The sequence below is a fragment of the Falco biarmicus genome, chromosome 3 (genome assembly GCF_023638135.1).
Source record: "Falco biarmicus isolate bFalBia1 chromosome 3, bFalBia1.pri, whole genome shotgun sequence".
Classification (NCBI taxonomy): Eukaryota; Metazoa; Chordata; class Aves; order Falconiformes; family Falconidae; genus Falco; species Falco biarmicus.
In genome coordinates, this window is record NC_079290.1 from 25,197,260 (window position 1) to 25,223,690 (window position 26,431).

The 26,431-nt window shown below is 43.9% G+C and overlaps 1 protein-coding gene across 1 annotated transcript in view; it reads left to right on the forward strand.

Annotated features, from left to right (window-relative positions):
* The first annotated feature begins 23,022 nt into the window (after nucleotides 1-23,022).
* The window catches only part of RSPO2 (R-spondin 2), a 113,951-nt gene continuing 110,542 nt past the window's right edge, over nucleotides 23,023-26,431 (forward strand). Inside the window, exon 1 of the mRNA XM_056333650.1 lies at nucleotides 23,023-23,617. Within this exon, the coding sequence (XP_056189625.1) occupies nucleotides 23,524-23,617 (94 nt within the window). The 5' untranslated portion in view covers nucleotides 23,023-23,523. The remainder of the gene's footprint in view (nucleotides 23,618-26,431) is intronic.

A 26,431-nucleotide genomic window follows, 5' to 3' on the forward strand; every position in this document is an offset into this window, starting at 1 on the left:
CTTTGGAGAGCAGGGTTTTCTAAGACTGAACATGCCGAATTCCTTACTGTTCCTCAAGTTTTCTCTCAAGTCTCAGTTGAAAACTGTAGATTCATTTTATATCATTACAGAACCAAAACACTCACTTCAGAACAATCCAGATTGTGTAATAGCAATGTTCTGTGTTTGATAACACAAGCACAAAAGAGCTGTTGTGTAATAATTAAAGAATTTTTAAATGAGATAAAATTGGAATGCTTTTTGTAAACAGCAGGAAAATGGCCCACATGCAGCTTTGCTTTTGACAGGAAGAATTTACTTAAATAGTTTTAAAATAATCTCATCTCAGGAGCACAATAGTGTGTTATCGTAGCTTTGTTTTGGTTTTTTCTGACCTTTCACCTATCAGGTGTACATGCATAGAAAAGGTACATGCAGATTGTACCTATGCTTAAGTTCTTGGTAGTTTCACTCGGATACTGAGTGATGCACATCAGTTGCATCAAAAGTTTTGAGGCTTGAGAATTTTTCCCCATTTGTAAACCTTAAAGGAATGTATTGCATTAAAATACTTCTTGTCATCTCCAAACTTGGAATTCCTGTACCAACAAGCAGTCTCAAAGGGTCCCCTATTAAAGGGTTCTGTCCAGCTCACAAAAACCAAAACTTTCACTACATTCACATGTGGTTAATGAATGTGACTTTTTGGTCTTTTTTTTTTTTGGGGGGGGGGGGGGGGGGTGTGTGTATATAGGAAACTCAACGGGTAAAGTTTATTCAGTATGCTGTAGATGTAAAGCTAATGCTTTTGTGGGTTGATTTTTATTTATTTGGAGGGGATGGGGAGTGAGGAGTGCCTTGGTTTTTTACTAGTCCAGAAATCCTTGTGCAGTGATCACTGAAATCACTAATTTAAGTACACAGTCAGGTGGGTTTCAGAACAGGAGTTCAACATGAGACTTCATATTGCTTTCCAGAAGAGAATTTTGCTAGTCAGTTCATTAAAATAGAAATCATAAAAATGATGTAAAATTCAGAGTAAACTATATTCACTGGTGATATCTCAGGTAACTGCAAGTATGTTGTAAGTAATGTTTCCAACTTTCTAAAATCCTGATTTCAGATGGAAGGGGGGTTTAAACTAATGATTTCTTTGTATTACTTCTCAGTCACCTGATATTGTCTCTGTCTAGGAGAAGTTGTAAAAAAGTTTGTGTTGCTCTTTTAAAATAAAAACCAAAACATAAAGATGGTTATATGGTTGGAGAGGAGTGCATGTGTTCTGAAGCCTATCTGCTGTTAATGCAGTTAGGGTAATGTTGCTAAAATCATTCTCTTAAATTGCATAGATCCTCCCTGGTTTTGATGGGTGGTGGGGGAATGCTTAGTTCAAAATGTTGGTATCCTGCTGGCTATGTTGGCTTTAGTTCCAGGTGACTCTTGGTGAAGTAAATCTACTTGTGCTTTCAGTAGCCCAGTAAGAATTAAGTCTCCTATTATTTTTCCCCCCCTGTATGTGTCAGCACTGCTATTGAAAGAGGCAAAGCTTTGAACCTAAACCTCAAAGTATGAGCTCTCTCATGGGGTGCATATGACAGTGCTGTAACAGTGCTCTGCCGTGCCAGTGCTCACAGAATGGCTCTTCTGAATGGCTTAGCAGAGCTCACCAGAGGTACTGGTAACAGTCTGCCTTGCACGGTGAATCGGTCTCACAAAAAACAGGGGAAGGCAAAGCATGTTCTCAGCCAAAGGACAAAGCTGGCCAGAGCATGAGCTGGCAATAGGTTGGCAGTAGATGGAACTTACTTCAAGCATGACAATTGCGAATTCTGTCATAACTTTCCACTGGCTAAGCTTTAGCAATCCTATTAGTAGCAGTATTTTATAAACATCCAAGAATAGTTGTTCTCCTTTTTAAATTACATGAAGATAAGATCTGCTTGTTTTGGCTTTGCTTTTACAAAAAATACTTATAGTAACTGCTAAAAAGACCTTGGAAAGGGAGGAGGAAGACCTTCTTAAGACTTCCCTCCTTCCTGTTTTTTGGAAGGGAAGGTGGAAGATGTCTTACATTTCCCCTACTGCGAGGACTCTGCTGTTGGTTTATTTTTCCAGTAAATCCATTGAGCGGTTACAACATTATATAGTCAAATTTTCATTCTTTTGTAGAAAATAAAGTTTGTAGTTTTTAAACAAGTGTAATGTGAAAAGCTGTGGTTCTCTGGGGGTTAAAATGTTTCATCTCTAAATTTTATTGAGAGATGTGTTTAATTTTTAAATAAGATTTTTCATAGTTTCAATAAATGTCTTCTCAACTCCTGTTGTAGAAATGCCATCAGAAATTAAGCTTACAAATGCCATTCAAGGATTTTTAATTAGAGGAGGAGGAAGGTAATGGTAAAAGGAGTAGTGCTGCTTCGGGTAATGGGCTCCTTTTATGGCACGTACAACTGGAACAATGGTGTGAGGAACTCCTCATCTTCCCTGCAATTAGCTGTTGATTATGTAATTGTAATATCCAAGAGGAAAGCAAAATCAGGTGCCTGTGAGCTGTACGTTAAAATAAAGGTTTAAACAAAATCCCACCAGCAGCTTGGAAAGGCAGACACAGTACTCACTACTCCAAGTCCTCGCTAGGGTTTTTATGGCCTAAGGCTGTGCTAAGTGCCAACAAAAAGCACTGACTGCTGGAATTGTCCTAAGTCAGAACCAGGAATGAGCGGATGCGGGAGGTCAGCGGAAGGCACTGAGAGCACAGCATTGCTGAAAAGCAAACTTTGCTTTTCTTGATCCTTCTGTAGCTGTCAGCGGAGGATTCGGAGTGTGTGCCATCTTTGTAAATAAACAAGATGGCAACAAATAGATAGCTACCTCCTTAGAGCAAACTAATGCAGCGAAGGCTTCTGAGGCCGGTGGGTGACTGCGGGGTACAGTGGTTCGTACTGAGAATAGACTGCCAATGAACTATGCAGGAGATGCAAGTGAGCTCCCTGCAGCTGGATTAATGAATTCAAGTGTCCTTACAAAGGATGCCAACTAGGAACAGGAGCAGGGTTGTGAAACATTCATTACCACGACTGAGCGGCCAGCTGACGGGCTGTAAACCAACTTTCTTCTTTACTTGTGTAGTGCAGTTCTGATTAAATAAACTGTATTTGAAAGATGTGATAAATGCAAAACTGCCAGCTGCCCGGTGAGTATTTTCATTTTGTATGAGAATGAGCAATGCTTTGCGAAGTGCAAAGCCGTCATTGATTTGTAGATAACCAAAGATACATTAAGTTGTTCAAGTAGAGGATCGCTATGGTTTCTTAGCAGCCTGGGAATAAGTTAGATCTTGGCACCTTCCTTGGCTCCACTCTGCATACATCTTCATAAGTACTATATTTGTTTCTTGCTCAGTGCACCCTTGGTGATGGGAGGGCATTTTGAATTCAGGCTATGTACAGTCCCAGTCTCCCCTTGTAAAAGATGAGTTACATGGTAGCAGACTAGACCAGGCACAGCACACCTTGTCCATCCACACTGTGCTGTTGGTATGGACTAAACTTCTCCATTTACTATATCCCAAAGTATCTTCTGTGTGAGTGTTCGCGTTCATACACACTTTATGGCCGCTGGACAAATCTCATAGAATGGTTTGGGGTTGGAAGGGACCTTACAGATCCACCCCCCTGCCATGGGCAGGATCACCTCCCCCTCAACCAGGTTGCTCGAAGCTCCATCTAGTCTGGCCTTGAACTTCCAGGCCTTCCATCCACAGCCCTGGGTGACCTGTGCCAGTGCCTCACCACCCTCGCAGTAAATAATTTCTTCCTAATGTCTAATCTAAATCTACCCTCTTAGTCTAAAGTCATTCCCCACCTTGTCCTACCACTACATGCCCTTGTAAGAAGTCCTCTCCAGCTTTCTCGTAGGCCCCCTTTAGGTGCTGGAACTGCACAATAAGGTCCCCCTGGAGCCTTCTCTCCTCCAGGCTGAACAACCCCAACTCTCTCAGCCTGTCTTCATAGCAGAGGGGCTCCAGCCCTCTGATCATCTTTGTGGCCCTCCTCTGGGCTTGTTGCAATGGGTCTGTGCCCTTCTTATGCTGGGGGGGCTCTGGAGCTCCCAACAATTTGAACTTCAATATCAGGTAAATTCATAGCGTAGTATAAGCAAATTCCATAGTTTAAAGAGTTTGAAAATGTGTATGAATTAGATGATTGTGATGTTTGAGCTTGTCTTCCTGGAGCTAACCAGCCCTGAATATACTAAGCTGGCCATGAAGAGAAATTACAACGTAAGCAATATAAAAGCTGAAGCTTGTTTCAGTAGGTTGAGTACGTGGAAGAATTTGTCATGAAAAAAAGAACTGGATGCTTGTGAGAGCTTGCACACACTGCAATAGGAGTGTGGAAATGTGCTGCCTGTGCTGCCCAGCTACAGCTGGCTTGGCTGAAATCGCCACTGGCTGGAAGCTGCACTACGTGAGTTTTTAAGAGGTGAAAATGTGCAGATTATATTCTTCTAATAATGACCCTGGGCACACATATGTGGAACCAGTTTTTAAGACCGCTATCTTTTTATACCTATGTTGGGAACACTTAATTGTTGTCCCTCGGTGATCAGAGATTATGGTATTTAAGGAAAAATCGTGCTGTGCTGAAAAGCCATTTATTGACCTCGTGATTGAATGATAAGGCTGGTTGTGGAAGGATTAAAATTCTACACATGGCTTGGACAGAGATTTCATGTGTAATGTCACAAGAGAAGAAATGCACTTAGGAATTTAGAAGTTAAAATATGTTTTTAGAGTGTTGGGAAATTAATTTACTTATTTATTTTCATAGTAAATGTTTTCATATCCTTTTACAGAAGGGGCCACAGAAATGCAATGCCTTATTTGATAATCATTGTTCAAATGATACTTAATTTGGGGGTTTTTCCCCTGTTTCTACTGCTTTAAGGAGTATTTTCCCACCCATTATGCCAGACTGATGTATTTTTGAAAATGGGAAAAGGTGATGACATGTAGACAGTAGGAGTTTATCCCACATCAAACTTCACTTCATCCTTACTCCTATGAACCTTGTGTTGTATGATTCCCTTCGTGATTTCCTAATGATTTTTTTTTTAAATAAAAGAATTTGTGTTTGATATACAGGAAATTTTGAGTTTTGAGCAGTATACAGAATAAAGTACAACCCGTTTATTTCTTTCCTGCAGGTTTATTTTTGACCAAACTAGGACTATTTGTTTAGTGCCATGCCTTTCTTACTGTGTGTGTAGGAAAAGGCTTATTTCCACTTCTTTTCCTCTCCATTCCTCAGTTCATCTTGCCTTATAAATCTCCCCAAAGGATCTGAAACTCACTCAGGGCAGACAGCTTCCAAAGGTTTGAAAACATTTATTGGAATTTATTAGTATGAAAAATATAGTCCAATATGTTGCATGATTTGTATATAAAGCAAGTGTTACCAAGAGTGGGAAATGTCAGACAATTTCTGTGCGGCTCCAGAAATTCTTCAAATTCGGTTAGAAGAAACAAGGACACTCATCTGTTTTGGCTTTCAGCATGGTTAGATATTAGTTTCTTGTACAAATTCAATCAGTGTTTTCAAAGAATATACAGTTTCAGCTAAAATTACGTGCACAGCTTAAAGGCACTAATAATTTGCAGAGTCCCTGCCCCGCCAAATAAACAGAATTTGTGAGAGGTCAAACACTTGTGATTATCGAGTTGTTACTGCTGTGTCCAACTATAGATTGAGGAACCTGATTTAGACAGCCACGTCATTTTAAATCTTGGCTATGTTTTGTGAAGTGCCATAGGAGCCTTTTGGATCAAAGGTGCTTTGTTTTTACAGTGCAGTGAAGGAATACCCCTGATGTGAAATGAGCTTTCCATTTTGACTTTACTCAACCCTCATCCCCCCAAAAAACTATCCAACTGCATTTCGTTATATAATTTATCTGTCAATTCTGTCAAAAAGGAGAGCTTGTGTTACTTGGAGGGCCTTCATGCCAATTCCAAAATGAAAAGCAATGCACACTGCCAGTACAGCAATTGCCTGCAGGCTTATTGAATTTCTTTCTTCACTCCTACTCACCATGAAAACCAGCTCAGAAAAAAAAAGAAAAAAATCCCCAAAAAAGGCTTGTTAGAAGTCAGCAGAACTGAAAGCTGATAAAATACTATAAATTTCTCCTGGGGAAAAAAAGACAAAATTATATATTAAAGGTTATTAATGGGCTATCATGTATGTGTTTTACTCATGTATACATCCAGACTCAGCAGGCCTGTTGAACATGTGGGCAGATGGAGTCACAATGAGGTGTGTGTCGTGTTAGTTTAAGCCTACATTTTCCAGTACCCCAGTTCTTTATATCTCTACTTGCTCTACAGGTTCTGAGTTGACCCCATGGAGAAAACCAACACAGCCCTCCACTCCTTCACCCTCTTTATGTGTTAACTCTACACTTGTGAGAAAAGTAAATAGTATATGAAAGGATATCTATCAGCTTGCAGGATCCACCTATTTAACTAACGGCACTCATCCTTTTGTGCAGGATGCATCAACTCAAAATCACCAGTTCCAGAGCAGCGGAGAATCTGAGATGTGGTATTTGGCCCCCGTGTTTTTTTCCAGTTGTATCATTCTTGAACCAAGGAATTATTACAGGCTCATATGAGGGAGTAAGGATAAAGGATGTGAAGGGAAGTCCTGGGGGAAGCTTTCACTCAAAAGAGTGTTTGAAAGGGATGTCCAAAAAACCAGGATGTAGCAAGTGGAGGAGAGGCCTGGGGAAAGTACAAAGATGGTGTGAAACAGCATGAAGCATGTTACAGAAAAGAGAGAAAAGAAGCTGTCAGATAAGAATCAAAATGATTCAAAAAACGTATCAAAAGAGATACGGACAAAATAAAAATTCTTGATAGTAATGATAGTTAAATTTGCGTCAGTGTATGTAGCTTGTCAGCCAATGACAATGATTGAAATGTAATTTCTAAATACCTGTCAGCTATATTTAGTAGTAATAATGGGGATGTAAGAGCTGGACAAAGCATGATGGGAAAAGAAAGGATAAAATAGGCCCTGGTGTTTGTCTCTTAATTTTGTCTGTTTTCTGTGTTGGCTCATTAGGAATCCCACCTGCCTGCCAAGAGAGAAACCATTTTGGTTTTGCATAGTTGCAGCCATGTGCGGGAAAAGAGAAACAGTGTCCTCCCTGAAAGAATTTGTTTTCTCTCTAATATAAGATAAGATATTTTGGGCACACCGTACTGTTTGCATGGAAATATTACAGCTGAGGAGTTAAATGGCAGAAAAAATGGAATAATAAGCCTGAGGAAAGTAGTCTGGTTGGCAGCTTATTGGAGGTTTTGGTTAGTAGTTATAATAATCCAAAGGCTTCTAGTACCACAAGCGTCTTCCTTTTCTTTTTGGTTTATTTGTGATGAGAGAAGAATGACAGAAAAGATCCAATTTTAAATTTCCAACATACTTATATTTTTTCTCTTGTGTTTGGAATGGTGATTTATTGAGTGACACCGAAGCAGGCTTGCCACTGGGGCAATGGCACACTGCAGCTCTCACTATCCATTGGGCAAAGGCTCCAAGTGATAATTTGCATAGGAGCTCTTATACAAAATGCCACAAATAAATAAGACAATGTGGAGATGGCCAGGAGCAAGAAGTCACCACAGTCCAAACCTCCCAGAGCTAGAGGAGAAGTCTGGCTGAATGATCCTTCATTTAAACAAGGGAGAGAATACTTCTCATACTGGGGCAGCCTGCCAGGAACCGTAAGAATCAGTTTCTTATTGCTAGATTGATCTAAAATGAGCATAAAAAATTACAAAGCATAGTTGTTCCAACTATGTTCCACTATAGGTGTCTTGTGTGTCTTGATACTGTCAAATGCCCTGGAATATGGAACTTAAGAGATGTAGCTGTCATGTTAGCCGTGAGCTTCCAACCCCAGACCTGCTTTCAGGATCCTTCCACAAGCCCCCTTCCTGCTGCATCCATCTAACTGGCACATTGAGAAGGTACAAAATTTACTGAAGAACTGGGGCCTTAAACTTATTCTTTATATCTACCTGATCTGTCTGTAAAAATCGTGTGCACAGGCCATGGTGAAGCCCAAGCCACTGGTGCTCCTCTGCTGCCTGCCTGCTGGCTTAAATTTGCCAATTTCACTCACAGCACAGATTTAATCTGTGTGTCAAAAATCCCCCAAACTGTAGCAGTTTTCGGATTTCCCTGTAAATACCAGAAAGTAAGGGTGTGCCATGGCTGCTACAGCAATATTGTCCTAGCCACGCTGTGCATTCCCAGAATTGTCTGATTTTCAGGCATAGTTAACTATACTTTTATGTCTGGCATCAAGTCTGTGAGAGGTTTCCTGCAATGTTTACTCAGATCCTCTAAGAATACGGTGTTTTCTTCATTTTTAATTTTTGTTTTCAACCATAATTTTATTGATAAAGCAAGAAAACAGAAGGAAGAGATCTGTTAGTTAACACACTAGGTTATGTTAGTTTAACAGGCAGAAATGTAGGAACAGTCAGAATTCAGCCACCTTTTTTCAGTTGGGCAGTGGGATCACAGTGATTGGGGAATCTCCTTGATAACGTTACATTTGTCGCTGGTAGTGTCCCTGTGTGACCGCACAGGATAATTGCTGACAGAAAATCCTCCTTTCACTTTCAGATGCCTACATCCAAAACTTAAATCTGCAATACTTCCCACATCTGTAATCTAATCCCTGACACTTCTGATTTCCCCACGTGGCTAAATTCCCAATTGCATTCATGCAGGTTGAGCTTTGCAAGAGCTGACAGCGTGTTCCTTCACCTGGAATCTGTCCTGCTTGGTGGCCACTTTCTGAACATACCTATAAGACCTGGCCTAGCAGGATTACAAACAGAAGAGGCGAAGAGGGATATGGCTGCTGTATACACACCTGAGACACTCAGTGGCAGACTTACATCCTTTTTTTTCCTGATTTAGAGCAAGGATTTGAACCTCAGTATCTCACCTCTGAAGAAAGCACCAGGGTGGCTTTTCCTTCTTCTGTTTTTACACCTGAATGATTTTTGGAGCAGGTCTGCCCCAGCATGTTTGAGAGTCGTTTCCTTATAATCAATGTTTAAGTGCTCTATTTAAAGCAAGCCACCTCTCTCTAAGAAAAAAAAAACACAAAAAAAACCAAACAAAAACCAATTGAGAAGCCAGAAAACCTTCTATACCTTGTATAGAAAACAGTGCAGTTCACGGAAAGGTTTTGGTGTAACCAAACCTCCCCAGCAGTGTAAACAGAGCAACAAAGTGGATTTATTTTGACTGAGATATCAGCTAGTGGTATCTGAGACATGAGATATCTTCAACGGGAATCATTCTTAGCATATCTATGCTAATTGCTAACTTCAGGTCATTGGCTCAAAGCGTGGCTTTCTTCTACTATTTGTTTGAATAATGTACACAGTACTGCAGGATTTTTCTTATATGTCCACAGATTCATGCTGGACATGTATGACACTGACAGTTTTGTTATGTTTATATATATATGTATATATATATATTTTTTTTTAAAAAAGTAAAAATATTAAATTATTTTCACTAACTAGTCTGGCATATTTTATCTGTCAATGTAATACTTGATTTTATGAAAGCTCTCTGCTTCCAAAATATTCTGTTGGAAAATTGAAAAAGCAAATCATAAAAAATTAATAAACTTCTCAGTCAATATTGTATGTATTACAGTGTCAAATGCGAGAACAGTTGCAGAGAATTAATGATTTAATTAAATGTGCTGCAACTACCTCAGCCAGATTCTGACCCAGTATAAACAGACTCCACCAGGTGAGATGTTAAAATAACATTTCTCATGTAATTTTGATATGGCCTCTCCTCTGCTGGATCTGGGGTTGTATGTTCATGGCAGTTTATCAGCCTGATTAGATTGTCCACAACCAGGCCCAGATCTTTTGTCCTCGAGCTTTCTAAGCAGCCTCAGGCCTGTGTCCATCTCACTTAGCCTTTCTGTGCCAGCCTGGAATAACCACCTCTCATTTCCCCAGTTCAAGAGAGGCATGGATTTACCAGAGTGAGTCCAGCGAAGGGACACAAAGATGATTCAGGGACTAGAGCAGCTCACACGTGAGGAGAAGTTGAGAGCTGGGAGTGTTCAGTTTGGAGAAGAGACGTCTCGGGGGATCTTATCCACGTGTATAAATAAATACCTGATGGGAGTGAATGAAGAAGAGGGAGCCAGACTTCTCAATAGCCACCAGTGAGAAGGTGAAAGGCAACGGTCACAAGTTAAAACCATTAAATTCAATCTGAACACAAAAAAACCCCTGCTTTTTTACTCTGAGGATGGTCAAACACTGGTTCGGGTTGCCCAAAGAATTTGTGGAGTCTCCACCCTTGGAGATATTCAAAAGCCACCTGGACAACCAGCTCCAGGTGTCCCTGCTTGACCAGGGGGGTTGGAACAGATGACCTCTAGAGGTCTCTTCCAATCTCAGCCGTATTGTGTTTCTGTCATAATCCCCTTGTACATGAGACCGCTGAATGGAAATGTGCCAGTACCAAAAGGTGCAGCTTGCCCGTATTTAATTCAAAAGTATGGCATGTCAATGCAACTACGCCAGAGCTGAAGTCAGGCCCCAGAACTTGCTTGGAGTGTATTCTTCAAGGTTGGCATGATATAGTCCCTCTTGCTTTGAATGGAGGTCCAAGATCTCCACTAGTACAAACCATCTGCACAAGGACAATAGTTGGGAATGTCCAAAAATTGTTTCCAGCAACGGCAATATAAATGTAGTCAGGATCTGGCACAGGACTGGCCAAGGCTGAGTTCTGATGGAAGTCTGGCTTGACAGGTCCTCCGGACACAGAGGAGTATCCTGCTTCTGCTGAGATCATCTGAGTCATACCCTGGGCACAAATGTGAACAGAGGGGATTCTGGAGGAAAAATCTTCATTGAAAGGTAGCTTGCATTTTGCCTTTCTCAGGAGGGAAGCATAATATAAGAATGACTTATGGCCAGAGGGAGTGAGGGAGAAAACCATCAGTGGTATGAAGAGGTCTGCTCTAAGTCTTGCCAGAGAGTTTCGTGCTTCTATTGTATTGCTGTTATAACCACTGGTAAAAAAGATGATTTGCTGACTTCCCACCTCATAAGTTTAGGATTAGCTCTTCAAAAGTTATCCCTCCTTTCCATATTCCTCTTTAATAACAGCTGATCTTACAGTTGTGAGTTGTGGTTTTCCTTTCCTTTGGCATCTGCTGGGTGCACTGCTGCAGGCTGGGTGACAGCCCCTGCTCTGTCCTCTCCACAGCCAATGCCATTTGCCTTTCTTCAGACCTCTTCCAAACAGGCAGTGAGCACTTTGGATAAAAAGGAAGCAGGACAGACTTTCCGGAAAAAACTATATGTTGTGCCCCTATCAGCCTGGTCTTAGTCTTCTTCTGTGCCCACTGCTTTTTGCACCAGGTAGATCACATCCAGGCACAGGATGACAATCCTGAGAATTCAAATGCACACACAGACACAGCAAACATTCCAAAACATTACAAAAAGAAGAGCATGGAAAAACTTACCTAGCTAGGCTGGTTTTATGTGCTGTTCTCTGCCTTTCTTTTCCACCCTCTCCCTGCAGACGATCACAATATAAGCATCAAACATCTGACAAAACATCTGTAGTGATAAATGTGAATTTTAACCTGAGGTAGCAAAGCAATGTTCACCAAACATTTCACAGAATAGCAGCCTCCTTGGCCGACACAGCCAGCAGGCACTTGGCTATATCAGTATATCAAAAGATATTGGAGAAGCAGATAGCAATACAAAGCATTTTGTTCTGGGCTTCCTTTAGCTTCCATGACGAGGTGATTTTCATGCCCCGGGGTGTCACACCACAGTCTGAGGGCTGCCTGAGATGCGCCAGAGCAGGTGACTGAGGCTCAGCAAACATTGTTAGTGCTGGCTCTCTTTTTGACCATTTTCTTGTCCTTGACTTGTGAAGGGCATTTTTTAGAAGTCATGAAGCAGTAGGCAGCTGTAAGCCAGAAATCCAGAGACCTCTGCTTCCCGCACGAATGCCCAAAATCCGAGCTATGTTTGTTCCATGGAGCTTCTCAGGAAACTGTGGCAGGAGTGCTGGTGCAGGACAGAGATGCCCGAGGATGATGTCCTCATCAAAGGTGTTAGGGAGGCAGCAGTGTCCCTACTGCTCTCCAAAATCCCACCGTAAGGGAGATACTGCCCTCACCAGTGAAGGGTTTTGAAAAATGTGGTCACCATGTGCCTTTACCTGCAGCCATTCTGTCAAACACCAGACCAAAGTTCTCCATTTTCTTTCAGAAGGAGCCTGGGAAGTTGGTGTCTGTCTTCAGAGCAGTAACTTCCAGGCTGGGCTACTCAGCCAGGGAGCGAGAGCAGGGTACTCGGGTCCATCCTTACCCTCAGTGTTCACTCACACCCACATCTCCTTCCCCCCAGGCACTGGTAGCCATGTTTTTCTAACTGGAAACCAGCAAGAGATGCATCATTTCCTTCGCTCACAGCAACCTTATCGTTAGTGATGGCAGACAAAGTGTGTCATGGGCTGATTGCTCAAGGACAGCATAGCTGTGAGCTCTCAGCCTCCTGTCCTGAGAGGCTTTTGTAGTTTGACACATGTAACATTTTATACAGTGACTGACGAATGTATACGTACATCTTTAGGGGAGCAGAAACCAAAACCCCAAGCATGGCTCTTTCCTAAGCAGTGGGTTCCTTTCTCCTGCTTCTCTCTAGTCTAACAAATCCTGACCTCCCTCCTGCTAAGGGCCCAGCTGCCATAGGGATGGTATAGATCAGCTCCTCCCCACCCTGCCTTCCCCTCTCATTACTTAGGATACATTCAGAAATACAAGTTCTGGTATCATCAGGCAAACGAGAGAAAATAATCAGTTGTTGTGTACTACGAGTGTACTGTCGCCGGCTGTGTCTTTAGCAAAGAAGCCACCAGAGCTGTGTTTTGCAGACCACTCCCAGTGATTTCCCCAGAATGTGTCTGATAAATCACCCTGACAGGGCTAGGGGGACAGACTGAAAATATGGATACACATTTCATGCTTGTTTTGCATTTAGGGTTTGAGAATGCTCCTGTCAGAGGGGGCCTCGGCCTTCCACGTTTGGTGGTTTGGGGTAGAGGCAAAGCTCTGTTTCTCCAGGACCTTTGAAATCAAGCTCAATGGTGCCACTGAGTTCAAAGCCTCAAAGGTGGTGGCTTTTTTTATTATTGTTATTTCCCTTTTTGATTTAAGTGCATCAATTCAGGTGAAATTTAGTTGCAGACATTCAAATACGTTCCATTTGATTGATCCATAGAGTTCTTCAGTGATTTAGCCCCTAGTTTCTATCTCATGTATACGTATGGGATAGGATATAAGGTATCTTATCTTTTCCTAATATTTAAAAACCATCTTCAGTTTTGAAGGTGGCACTTTGCTAAGGGGACAGCAGTAGCACAAGAGGAATTCACTTCTAAAAATCCCTTGCCTGAAATATTCCCAGCCACATCCCTCTGCATCCGTCATGCTGGGCAGATAAAATGTGGATTTTGATACTGCAACCATTGCTTACTGTGCAAGATGCTGTTCCCCAGATGTACCGAACAGTGGGGAGTGGACTTGGGCCCAGCGTTATTATTAGCTGTATTCACCAAGCCAGCTATCAGTCAGAAAGTATTCAGCGGCCAGCTGTGGGCCAAACCAGGCCTGGGGTGACAGAAGGTTTGGGAGTGTCATGAGGGCACTGCAGATGATCAGTAGCTGTTTTTAGACTGAGCCATGTGATTTGTAATATTCCCTTTGTTAATTGTCACGCTGGCTAAAACCCCAAACTTTGTATTTCCTCCAAGGAGAGAAGCTGACATTAAATAATTAAAATCATCACTGAGGTCCAACCGATCTGAAAATATCCATTAAAGTGATGATAAAAAGTTCAGGGAAAGCAAAGTGAAGTAACTGCATTTGGCATGGCCTCACTTATTCTTCTGCTTTAAAGGGCTCAGTGGAGGGGAAAAAAAAAAAGAATCCAGAAGAAAGCTGAAATTAAAGGCAGACAACATCTTCAGATTATCATATGTATTATTCTGCCAGTGCAGGACTGAGTCCTTTAATACTTATTTAAGCCTTTCAGTCCCTAAGGAGCATGATTTATGGGCTTTCTGCTGATCAGCAGAAGATAGTCATGGTTAAAGGCTACAGCCACTTACGTACTGTGGTTCATGCTTTTGGCTCCAGCACTCCCGTCCTCAGCCCCTGGGGTACTGTTGAAATGGCAGACACCACAGTTTCTCTGCCCTATTTTCTAATTTAATTTTACTCCCAAGAATGATGACCTTAAATTTGCACTTCTTTTCCCCTCATGGTTTAGCTCTATCTTACCATAGGGACCGAAATGCATCAAATTTTTGTTCCAGAAGAAAGGTATGATACACCTTTCCAAAACATGCAATGAAGCAAAAGCTGGCATTCAGCTCCCACCGTGATTAGCAGGGTACAGAGAGCCCAAACAAAACAGGATTCTAGTGTGGTTTATGCACTTTTTAAAATTAAAAGCTGTGTTTTGTGGCTCTCAATTTCTGAAAATATGTCCTCGGGTGCAATTCCTCTGACAAAACAGAACACAAGCTCTTTTCTTGCACTTTCACTGAAAATCTTCATTTCTGGGCTTAGATATTTGTCACAACGTGTCAAGGGCTGGCATCCTGGGCGCAGTGGGATCATACACCCATTTCCTATTAGTGTCACTATCTGCTGCTGCTCTGGTGTAGGATTATTTTCTGATCCAGGCTTCCTTCTGAGCCGGGCTAAAAGAGGTGACAGTGTTTCAAGAGAATGCTCTTGAGTTCTCTTTTCATTTGTTTTCCTGAGCTTTGTTTGTTAGAAGTATAAGACAAGGGGTAATCAACGACGTGAGAGTGGAGAAGTATAATATTCTGCAGATTACAAAAGTGTCTTGAACATATGCTTTTATATTAATGGAAGCAATTTTACTTCTGAAACTCCCTGTAGATTAACCACACAAATTGATAGAATTTTATCTAGGGATTCTTAACTGTCAAAAATTCTTTTAAAACTCCCTTCTTTATTATCATTTGGCAGAGATACTTCTTGTATATTCCAACAAATATTGCAACCACTTTATTGCTAAATAGATATGCTGGAGAAAGCATGTGCTTAACATCACAATGTGTAACACTTAGCCCTTATTAACATTGAGTAGTAAAGTTTTCTAAACTAGACTTGGAAGACATCTCCAAAGCCAGTTACTAAATTAGAAGGTTTCAGACAAGACATTGAATACAAAATATGTCTATGCTGAACAATGCTTCTGTTACAAGAAAATAATCTGAAAATTCTAATATTTCCATTTAAAAGTTTCCATCGTATTGCATCTTCTTAATAAGGGAACATTCTGAAAGCCAGTTTTGATTATCAGTGCTTGTGGTGTTAACAGTTCTGTGTTTACAGGTATCCAGACATCTTTACTCCCCTTCTGTAATCAAGGAAAACAGTGAGAAAACAAGGTAGATGTCTCAAAGAGATAGTGCTAATCTCAAGGATGTCATTTACAAAAAATACATATTTTCTCTATCGGATGTATAGGTGATAAAGAAATAGAGGATGTGCAAAGTAGAAATAAAAGCTAAACATACATTTAGAACACAATATACCAGCAATATATAAATATGAATTGATATATAAATATATACATAGAAACAAGCATATATATATAGAGAGAGAATTAAAACGGAGCTTAGAAGAAGATGGGGTGCAGAGAGAAAAGCGAAAGAGCAATGGGCACAGCTTGCAATGAGGAAATTTCTTTCTGAATATATGGAAAAAAATTTTCACCATGGGGGTGGATAGGCACTGGAAGAGGTCACTCAGAGAGGCTATGGAATCTTCTGTCTTGAACATTTTCAAAACTCAGCTGGACAAGGCTCTCAGCAACCTGACCTAACTCTGAAGTTAGCCCTGCTTTGAGCAAGAGGTTAGACAGATGATCTTCCAAGGTCCCTTCCAAATTCCGTTACTCTATGACCTTGTGTGAGTGGGTTTGTATGTGTGAGAGATAAAGCGGTGATTGCATAAAGCTTAGGGCAGAAGATGTGAAATCTATGTAAAAGTATGTAAAAATATGTAAAAACCAGTTCACATTTCATCTTTGCATTCCACAGGTCCTTGTGAAGCCATTTTTCTAAGGCCATAGTAGAGGAAATTCAAACTCATATGTACATGTTGCAAACCTCTACTCTATAGTTAGCATGTGATGAAAAGTGTTGCAAAACAGAAGGCCTGAATTAGCTTGGTATACCTTAATTTTTTAGTAATTTTCTGATCTATACACTGGCAAGCTAAACCCACCATTCTCCAAAAGAAGATTATCTGCAGCTGCCAAGCTGGAATTTGAACTCTCACCTTTAGAATGTGATATCCACACATGAGTGCACTGGCTCTTGCACACTCCAAGAGAAATATGGTGTCCACAGCTGGCAGGCAGGAACTGGTTGTCTTGTGACAGTCCAAATTGGGAGAGGAGGACACACATCATTTAGACCATATTTTTCTTATTACTTTTTCTGAGTTTCTTTTTTTTTTTCTTTTTTTCTTTTTTTTAAACAGAAAGAACTGGAAATTAAACTCAAGAGAGCTACAAAAGTTATTTTAGAGATGTTACCCCTTCTTTCCATTTGCTTCTCTGAGACCTTAGTGAAAACATACAGCTTTAATGAATTTGTTCTTCTTCAGGCAAAATGCTCATGGATACTGCTGGAAGTATTGCGTGAAGAAAGTCTGCACAAGCAGGTCAAAAACTGAGGAGTTTGATCGTGCTTCAGAGAGAGAGGAGAGTCAGAAGGAAGACAATCTTTGTTTTCCTACTCAATATGTAAATGAAATTAATAGGATTTGCCTCTAATCACAGTCTCTTAATAGCTACAAGTTTCCTCCATAAGGTATATAAATACCATTAGGTAATTTTGCTGAGACAAGCCATTTTTTAAAATTAGCCTAGTTTGAAACATGAGGCCAACAGAAGAATTCAGGATAGTCTTGCTTCACTGGCTTTACACAGATAATAATTTTTAAAGAACATAGTAGTTTAAAATTAAAAATAGAAGGATTTCTTCAATCATTTTATTGCTTCAAACCAAAGACAATTTTATGAGATTTTGCTCTTTTTTTGTGCACTGTGGGTGTTGCAGAGGTAGCAGGTGGCCAGGTAGGGTTTGAAGGGAAGCTACGCAGGTATCTAAAAGGTGCACGAGAAAATCTCTCCCTATTTTGGGAGCTCATTATTTTTATAGGATTACCAAATCATCCAGGTTACTGAGGACCTTGGGAGATCCCCAGTCCAACCTCTTGCTGAGAGCAGCATCAGCAGAGTCCAGACCAGGTTGCTCAATCTCTTGGCCAAGGAAGGCGAGCCCACAGCTTCCCTGGCAAACCTCTTCCAGTGCTTATTCCTCCACACAGGGAAAATTATTTTCTTTCATACCCAGTGCAAACCCCTCCTGTTTCAGTACATAACCACTGTCTCCCATTCTTCTGCCTGGCGTGTCCATAAGGATCCTGGCTCCACCTGCTCAGTAACCTCCTCAGAGGTATGGGAAGGAGCTGTTAGGTCTCCCCAAACTGCCCCCTTCTTCAGACTGTACAAGCCCAGCTCCCTCAGCCTTCCTGCACAGGGCTGGTGCTCCAGCCCCAAAACATGGTGTCTCTCCAGTGGTCTTGCTCTAAAGAGCAAGCTTTTAACCTAACCTAAACCTGGGCACAACATTCCATTATTGTCATTTATGATTTTAGATCACATTTTGAAGAATTAATGAATTAAGTGGTTTTTAAGAATTTAAATGAGGTAAAGATTGACTCAGAGTTGGAATCTGGGTTGTATATAGATATATTTCTTTTTGAAGTGTAGATGTAAAGCTTGTCAGGATCACTCATTTCTTTCACTGGAAAAAAAAGATACATCTCTTCTACTGCAGTGTAAAACTATGAAGACTCACCTATTACTGCTGGAACTCATCTTAGGAAAGATCATGACTTCATTGTAGAGATGAGTTGCCCAGCTATAGGAGTATGGAGCTATTTCTTCCAAAACAAACTTTGGTGTTGTTCAATTTGAGATCTCTCTCTGCTATGTGATGAAGTTAGGATACTTACAGATCACATCCTATGGAGCCCAGTAAAGAATGGAAAGGTTCAATTACTTTGTATTGCAAAAGCAGCAGTGCTTTGGCTTTAATACAGCCGAAGCGTAGAAGGTAAGATCTTTCACAGTCAATGAAACCTCTGCAGAGCACAACACATAAAACTGAATTTTCAAGAAACAGAACTCCAGTTCTATAAAATGATTTCTGAACCATGTGTAATGAATCATCTCAGTACTGTTCAAGTGCATTAATTTGGCTGTTGAGACTTTTGAATAGTCTATTTAAAATATGCCCCTTCCTAGCTATCCCCACAGCTAAAGCTGTTGCCCAGACTCTCATCATCTGGTATTTCAATCATTGCCACATCATCTTCTTGGACCTTGACTAATGCATTCTTTCTATGACCATGTTCATCGAACATACTATGGCTCAGATAATTTTCCCCATTCTTCACTTTGACAAAGCCCCCCCTAGAATATTTGTGCAGTGTTCATTAGTGCCCCAGTGCTGCACAATGGTATGCACACAGTAAATTCCTCTCTGTTGATTTCAGTGGAACTACAGACACAAAGGTCTACTACATCTACAGAATCCATCCCAGTACTTTTCCTTCTGCTCTTTCACCTCTCAAGCCTACTGACTCCTTTCGCTCTGACTGTAAACATGTTTTGGGCTCTGCAGACTCTGATTTGGTTTCTGAGTCACTGACACCATTCTTCTGAAAATCTTTAATGGCTTTTTCTTAATCATATCACAAAGTTACCTTCATTCTTCTTGATTTATTGACCATCATAAACAGCTAGCTATGTGCTTGAATTCTTGTCCTCCGTTAGGTTCTTTTTGTTTTCCTCAGCCTGTTTCCTGTTATCATTCCTTCAGAAACTCACCCAAAGGGGATACTCTGGTGATCCTCATCCACCTTCCAGCTGCCTGACAGGGGTTGACTAGTTTCTTCAATGTATCTCTTCTTTCCTCTTCCTACCCTGTCTTTGGGCAGTCTTCTCTGAAAACACAAATTCAAATACTATTTCTGTAATGGTGACTTTGTATTGCAAAAGCAGCAGTGCTTTGGCTTTAATACAGATGAAGTGTAGAAGGTAAGGTCTTTCACAGTCAATGAAACCTCTGCAGAGCACAACACATAAAACTGAATTTTCAAGGAACAGAACTCCAGTTCTATAACTAGAGACTTACCTGCAGGTCTGACAACCAAACTCTACTCTATATCTAGAAAGAAGATTCTTTTAATGCAGCCTATTTTAAAACATGGATTTTTCATCCATTGTAGTGTCAAAACTATGATTCAGATTCTTATTGCCAAATATTTTGCTTTTTGCAACATTGTATTTCATAAATTTAAATCAAATTTAGCCTGCTCCCTAGCATGATGGTTTTGGCCACTAACTTTGTAATGCTTTTTTCCCTTGCACGCTTCCACTGACTCTTCCTCATAATAGGAAGCATAAGCTGCTTGTCTTCTCTTTGAAAGCACATCTTGCCTATCATACCTCACGCAATACTGAGCTTACCTCCAATTGCCATTTGATCCAGGACGTAGGTCTCCATCACCCAAATTCTGTGCTTTCATACCATCTCCTTGACAGCCCATCATGCTTAGAAAGAGCTCTTGATAAATACTTAAAAAAAAGAGTTAATCATATTCCTTTAAAGTTGTCATAGTCCTACCAAAGTCTTGAAGATGCCACTCCAGCTCAGCCGCCTGCCTGTTACAGAACAAGTGTCTGTCTGCAGATGTTCCTGTTGGCTGTTCTTTGATGGAAATTGCATGAAGATATCACAAGGAAGTAGCTATGTTGTGTACTTACGTGGCATGATAGGATGCTAACCCATGGCTAGTCCTGCTAGGTATTATGTGGCTGCGTGTGGGTGGTCTAGCCTGCCTGGCTCAAATGGGACATGAAAAATCCCAGCCAGCTCCTGAATCATTGACTGCAGGCTTCCTCTGCAGAGCTGGCTCCCACCTGGGCTACTGCCTCCCCCATTGCATACAGGAAGAACTCAGTGCTGAGGCTTAGTCCTGCTCTTAAAGTCTAGGAATTTCACTTGGAGATACTTTCCTCGTATTTATTTTCCAGGTCTGAGAGACCTTCAGAGGAGCCCAGTCTAAAGAAGGGTGACAGGCAATCCTTCCTTATGAAATGGCAAAATGTCCAAGATCTGTTTCCCCTGAAACCCAGTACAACATTTTGAGAGACCTCAGCCATCTTCAGTGTCAGTAGGGCACCTTTCTGAAAGTTCATTTATACTTTTATATATTTCAGACACATCCAGAAATGGAGTTATATTATTAGGGAGGTCCTGATATGACTGTTTACACAAAGGACTCCAAGACTCATCTCCGGATAACAGTTGTAGACTCAAAGTCCCATGGATATGGGTTTGCAGACCTGAAAACAGTAAAGGAGGTCAGCTCCTGGAGTCCTCCCAAAGGTTTAGTTAGCACCTGGGTTTGAATTCCTCTTCCTCTTGTAGTCTGATCTCTCTCTCCCTTCCATTGCAGCTTGAGAGGATCTGTAGGCTGGTGGTACACTTTTTATTTCTGCATCAGAAAATTGTAACCATGTACTCTTAAGGATGCTGCCTGTGCAAAAAGGCTCAGTCTCAGCTACAACCTGTCACATGAAGTTAGAGTGGATATGGGGACTACACATCTTGGAGAACTTCACTTGCCAGTAAATGCCCTCCACTAAAATAAATTATAGTCTCTGTCGCAACAAGTTTTATATATATATATATCTCCTCTGAAAAGTTTCACTGTGTCAGCAGATTGAGGAAGAGAAAACCCACAAACCACATATATACATGCCTTATTTTCTGCACTCTTTCCCATAGCATCCACTCCAAATCCACCTGGTGACCACTGGCACTGAGCTAGACTGACCTTGACTGACCTAGTTCTTAGGCCTGTGTTAATTAGTTGACAGGTCACGTGTCTGTAATTCTTAGATTATGACAACACTGAAAGGTACAAGTGCTCTGGGTAGCACAGTGGGATCTCATACACTGTAACCCCATAATGACAATTATAATAAAGTTCTGATATCAGAAGATATTCTTATATTCTGTAATGTAACTTTTAAAAGTCTTTAAATTTTATACTAGTGATCAGACTAGTATAGTACTACTACTGTACAGCAGGTAAGTGTGAAGAAGGGCAGCCCAGGGATTACAGCACTTGGAAAACTCAGGGCCAAGTTTTGACACTGTCTCGTACACTCCTTTTGATTCCAGGAAAATTATTTAGCCTCTTCGTAACTGAGCCTTCTGTCTGGAAACTGAGGATACTGATGCTTTTCTGCTTCAGAGGAATATGATAACAATAAATACAGCCAAAATTCTGAGGTCTCAGGATGGTATGGTAAATGCCATACACTCAGACTTCATTTAGCTGTGGTCAAATTGTTCCAGGCCATGGATGAAAAGCCAGCTTGAGTCTAACACGATTTGTTAGCTCAAGCATAGCATCACATGAATGCAGTTACACTCTTTTTAGGCTCAGCTGTGCTCTGGAAAGGGTACATCTGCTTTTGTGAGAACCTAGCTGGCTCCATCCCCAGGCAGCTCAGGTATTTCAACAACACATGCCCACAAACAGAATGGTTGAGGGGGAGAAAGGAGGAAAAACACCCAGCACAGAGCCAGCCTGGATCCAGTGGGGTTTATGGGACCTGGCTTTGTGCCAGACCCACGCTACCTGCCCAGCTTCTGCACCTGCTCCGGGATGCCCTGGGTCCTGTGGGACTCTAGGTTGGGTGCAACGTGTCCAGCACCGCAAACAGGGAGCCCCAGGCTGTCAGTACCTGCAGCGCTGGGGAACAGGCTGTGAGTGAGGAGCAGAGAAATCGAGTGACTCCGTGGGGTCAGTGTAGCTGATGCTACGAGGAGTTAACATTCTGGCTCAGGGCTAAATTCACCTGGAACCTCTTGAGTGCTCCCTTGTTTCAGCCTCACTTATCGGTGCTGTTGGGGTTCCCACTTTACCAGGTCTACGATGGTTTTGCCCAGTGGAGACGTGGCTTGGAACAGCTGCAAACCACTCGCTGAAGTTGTGCCTTAGGACTTCAGTTGCCCTCTTCCCAGGACGACGAAAGTGGCGCTTCAGGGAAGAGGCTTTGGAGCACGCGAGATCAGATTTTAGGAAGGCAGAAGGAAAGGAGGGGGAAATTAATGGATCGAGGTCTTCAAACCAGCGATGGAAAAAAGAAATACCGTTAATTATCGAACCCGACGGGAACTAAAAGAAAAAAAAAAAAAAAAAAAGAAGAGGGAGAGGGAGAGAAGCGCGGTGGACGAGGTTTCCCAAGGCTATAGGCAGTGCAGGGAAACGACGAGGGGACTTTGCGGGGAGAGGGAGAAGCCCGCCGAGGCAGAGCCTGCCGGCAAAAGCCTCGGCGGCTGCCGCGCCGGGGGGCGCGGGGCCGGCGGGCGTTAGGGCCCGGCGGGGGTGCCGGCGCGGCTGCGGGCGGCGCTATGGCCGGGCGGCGGCACCTCTCGTCCCGCAGCACCACCTACGGCCGCGGTCCCGCGCCGCCGCGCATCCCCACCGGGCCCGCACGGCCCCGCCGCCCGCGCCCCCTGCCCGCCGCATAAAAGGAGCGGGCGGAGGCGGGCGGCTGGTGGAGCCCGGCGCGGACACCGCCTGCATGTGGCCGGGAGCCCGAGCCCCGGCGGCCACCGCCGGCCCGCGCCCGCCCGCGGGTGGCTGCTCCCGGGCGCGGAGCCGCTCTCCGGACCCGGCGGCGGGGCGGGATGGCGGCGGGGCCGCGCCGCGGAAGGTAGGGGGGGCGGCTTCGCCCCGCCGTGCCCGCGACCTGAGCGCGTGTGGGCGGGGTGCGCCCCTGCGCCGGGATAAATAGCGCTTTCCCCCGCCTGACAGCCCGTCCCCGGGGCGCACGGGGGTGCCGAGCGGCAGCGCTCTCCCGCCGCCTGCGGGGGAAAGTTGGGGCTCTGTCTGGCTGCGCTCGGGGCGCCCCGCTCCTGCCCCGGCCTGGGTTTTCCATTTTTCTCTTTTTGTTTCTCGGGGAGAGCCGGAGAAGGGGGAGGACCAGGAAAGCCAGAGGCCAGGCTTTCTCCCCGCCGCCCCGTCTCCCTCTCCCTGCAGCGCCGGGGGGATGCTGGAAACGGCTGTGAGTTCGCAGCGCCCGAGAAGGGCGGCGAGAGGCGTGTGAGCTCCTGCCGCTCCCCGCGGCAGCCGCTGCCCCGCGGCGCCCCGCCGGCCCCCTCTTCCCCCGGGGCCGCTCGCAGCCCCGCACACAGCCGGCCTCTGCCGCCCCTCGCTGCCGCCGGCGGGGGCTGCCCACCCCAGCGGCCCAGGATGCAGTTTCGCCTCTTCTCCTTTGCCTTGATCATCCTGAACTGCATGGATTACGGCCACTGCCAAACCGGCCGCTGGAGACGCAGCAAGAGAGGTGAGCAGCGCCGGCCGCTCGGCCGGGACGCCCGCCCGGGGCAGCGAGCGGGAGCGCCGGCGGGGCAGGCGGGCGCTGCGGCGGGCTGCGTGCGCGCCCCCTCCCCGCGGGCGGCGGGGCAGCGCCCCGGCAGGTGTGGCGTCCCCCGCTCCGCGCCCGCGGGCTCCGGGCCGGCACACGTGGGGCGGCGGCGAGCCTAGGGGGCGCGGGGCCGGGCCGGCGTGGCGACCGCTCCGCGGGGCTGCCCGCCCGCCGCCCTGCTGCTGGGGAAGGCCGGGCCGGCGGCGGGAGCAGCGGCGCGGGCGTGAGCTCCGGCGGGCAGGCACCGGGAGCAGCGGCGCGGCCGCCCGCCACCCGCGCGGGACAGCAGGGGACATCGAGCGGCCGGTGCGAGCCCGCGGCCGTGCCCTCCTGCCCGCGGCGCCGGCACAGCCAGGGCTCCCGCCGGGAGCCGCCCGCCGCAGGACGTGCCCCGCCGGCCCGTCGGCCGCAGCAAGCGGTGGCATCGCCGACTATCGCCGTCGTACGTCGCCAGCCGGCTTGCAGCAGCCGGGGGGTCGCCGTTACCCGCGCTGTCCGGGCTCCCGTGTGCGTGGGGCGGGCTTTGCGGCTGCCTCCCGTGGGCCGTCCCCGCCGGGGCCGTGGGACCGCAGTTCCGAGGCGGAGGGGCGGCATCGCCCCCTCTCTCCGGCGGGGCTGGGGGCTCGGCCCGCGGGGCAGCCGCAGCGGCGGGGCCAGCCGCGCCTGCCCCAGCCCCGGGGGGCTGCTGTGCTGCTGCCTCCCGCTGCAAGCGTGCATATCCCTGCGAGGAAAAGGGGGGAATTAAAAAACAAACAACAAAACCAAAAAGAGAAACGATGCGTTAGGGTTTAAGCTGTTCTCCTGAAACGCTGGTGTCGGGATTACCAGAGTTCAGGAGTCGGAGCGGTGAAATGTGCCAGTACAGCACCCATGTGGCCGAAAAGCTTACTGCAGCTCTTCCCTGGCTGTCAGCGCTGTCTGGGGGGGTTCTCTTTTTTTTTTTTTTTTTTTTTTGTCCCCCCCCGGGTGGAAGTACACCTTCGGTATAAAACGTTTTTATTATCCGCATATTCTGGGTTACTTTGCTATCCCTTTTCCTATTTTCTCGGCCGTGTCTTATCTTACCTTTTCTAAAGTTCGCTCAAAATCAGGTGGCTCAGCTGCTGAAAAATTCCTGTTTCTGAAAGAATTGCCCTTCCAGTGCAATTATTTGGAAAGAGAGGGAGCCAGCATCTCCAGTGTTAAGCTGCTACAAATAGTAATAAAGCTGTGAAAGTAAAATAGTTTGCACACTCATGCATATGTCACCTTCACAGTAGGTACGAATAAAATTGTAAAGCAACTTAGTTTTGATGGTTTTCCAACAGATGGTTTCCAGAATTTAATTTTTGTGTGTGTGGCTAAAACGATAGCAGACCTTTAAAGTGACCAGACTATCTGTGCTAACAAAGGGTATACTGTGTCTTTAATTAAATGTGGAACTACTTAGAGTGCTGGCTAGACAGCGGAGGGTGATAGTGGTATTTCTGCTTTACAACAGAGCTTAAGGATTGCATTGTGGGAGTACTGAAATGAATAGACATCTAACTCGAGTTGTGTGAATTGTCCTCCTACAAAAACTTAAGCTGGTTTTAATTGATCTCATGTTCGCTGATTGATCTTAGACCATTTGTTGTGCTTGTTGAACAGTTGGCTTTTCCAAAGGAGATTGATTTAAATTAGTTTTTAGTTTAGTTATTGGATAAATACCGTCAGTATTGACAGTTGACTTACTGGCACTGTTTTGTGCTATCACCTAAGGGTTTGGTTTTGCACTTTGAAGAATGCAGTCTTTTTCAGTTAATAAGTCTAAAGAAGTACGCATAGCCAGTTCTAAGCACTGAAAGCAAAATCTAAGAACGTATTCAAACTATAATAGACGCTTGCCATGACACATGCAGTCTGAAGTAATGCTTTCATACAGGACTTAAAATTCCAATAATTTCACAATTTTTCCATATCCCATCTGCAAATAATCAGGCATTCACTGTGGGGTACTGGCAGTTAAAATTTCTCTGGCATTCTGTTTTGTCTGTTACATGATCTCAGATGCTCCATAATATCATTTTCTTAATGAAATAAAATTTTTGGCATAGGCTAAGTCTCCTGTGCGGTAGAAATCAATTGCATTCAGTCTGGAATTACGGGCAAATATCATGCGTAGCTGTGTGTGTGTGGTTTTTTTTTTTTTTGTAAAGCAGCTAAATGCACAATAAACTTTAAGTATATATGCCTGTATTGGAGTTTGCATGGATTTGTAGCTGATGGAAAATGCTCTACTACACAAGAGCTTAGTAGATTTGGGACGACATTCCCAGATTTCTTCATTACCTTCCTACTTCCAACTTCTTCCCAAACCAAGGCATGCAATATTGCAGTAGGAGTGAAATGAAAAAAAAATAAGGTTTAGAATGTGGTCCCTACCTGGCACTGACTTGTGTTTTGTTAGTCAATGTTACTTCATTAAGAATTCTTTGGTAAAAGCATTATGATCAACAGATTATTCTAATTCCACTGCTGCTTTTAGTTACTTTTGCAGCTCATTAGAATATTGCTTTGCCTAGTTGGCTCGGAGCAGAACCTTACTTCCCTTGAAACACCCCAGCAAATTCTCCCTCTGGAAGTCTCTGTCCTGAGCAAGTAATTATGATTATTTGCCTTTCCTGCAGAAGCTATTCTAAAATGTGTTTAAGGGCTATATAGCTTAAAGGTCAGTGGTGTAATCTCACAGCTGGTTTAGCCTAATACCAAAGC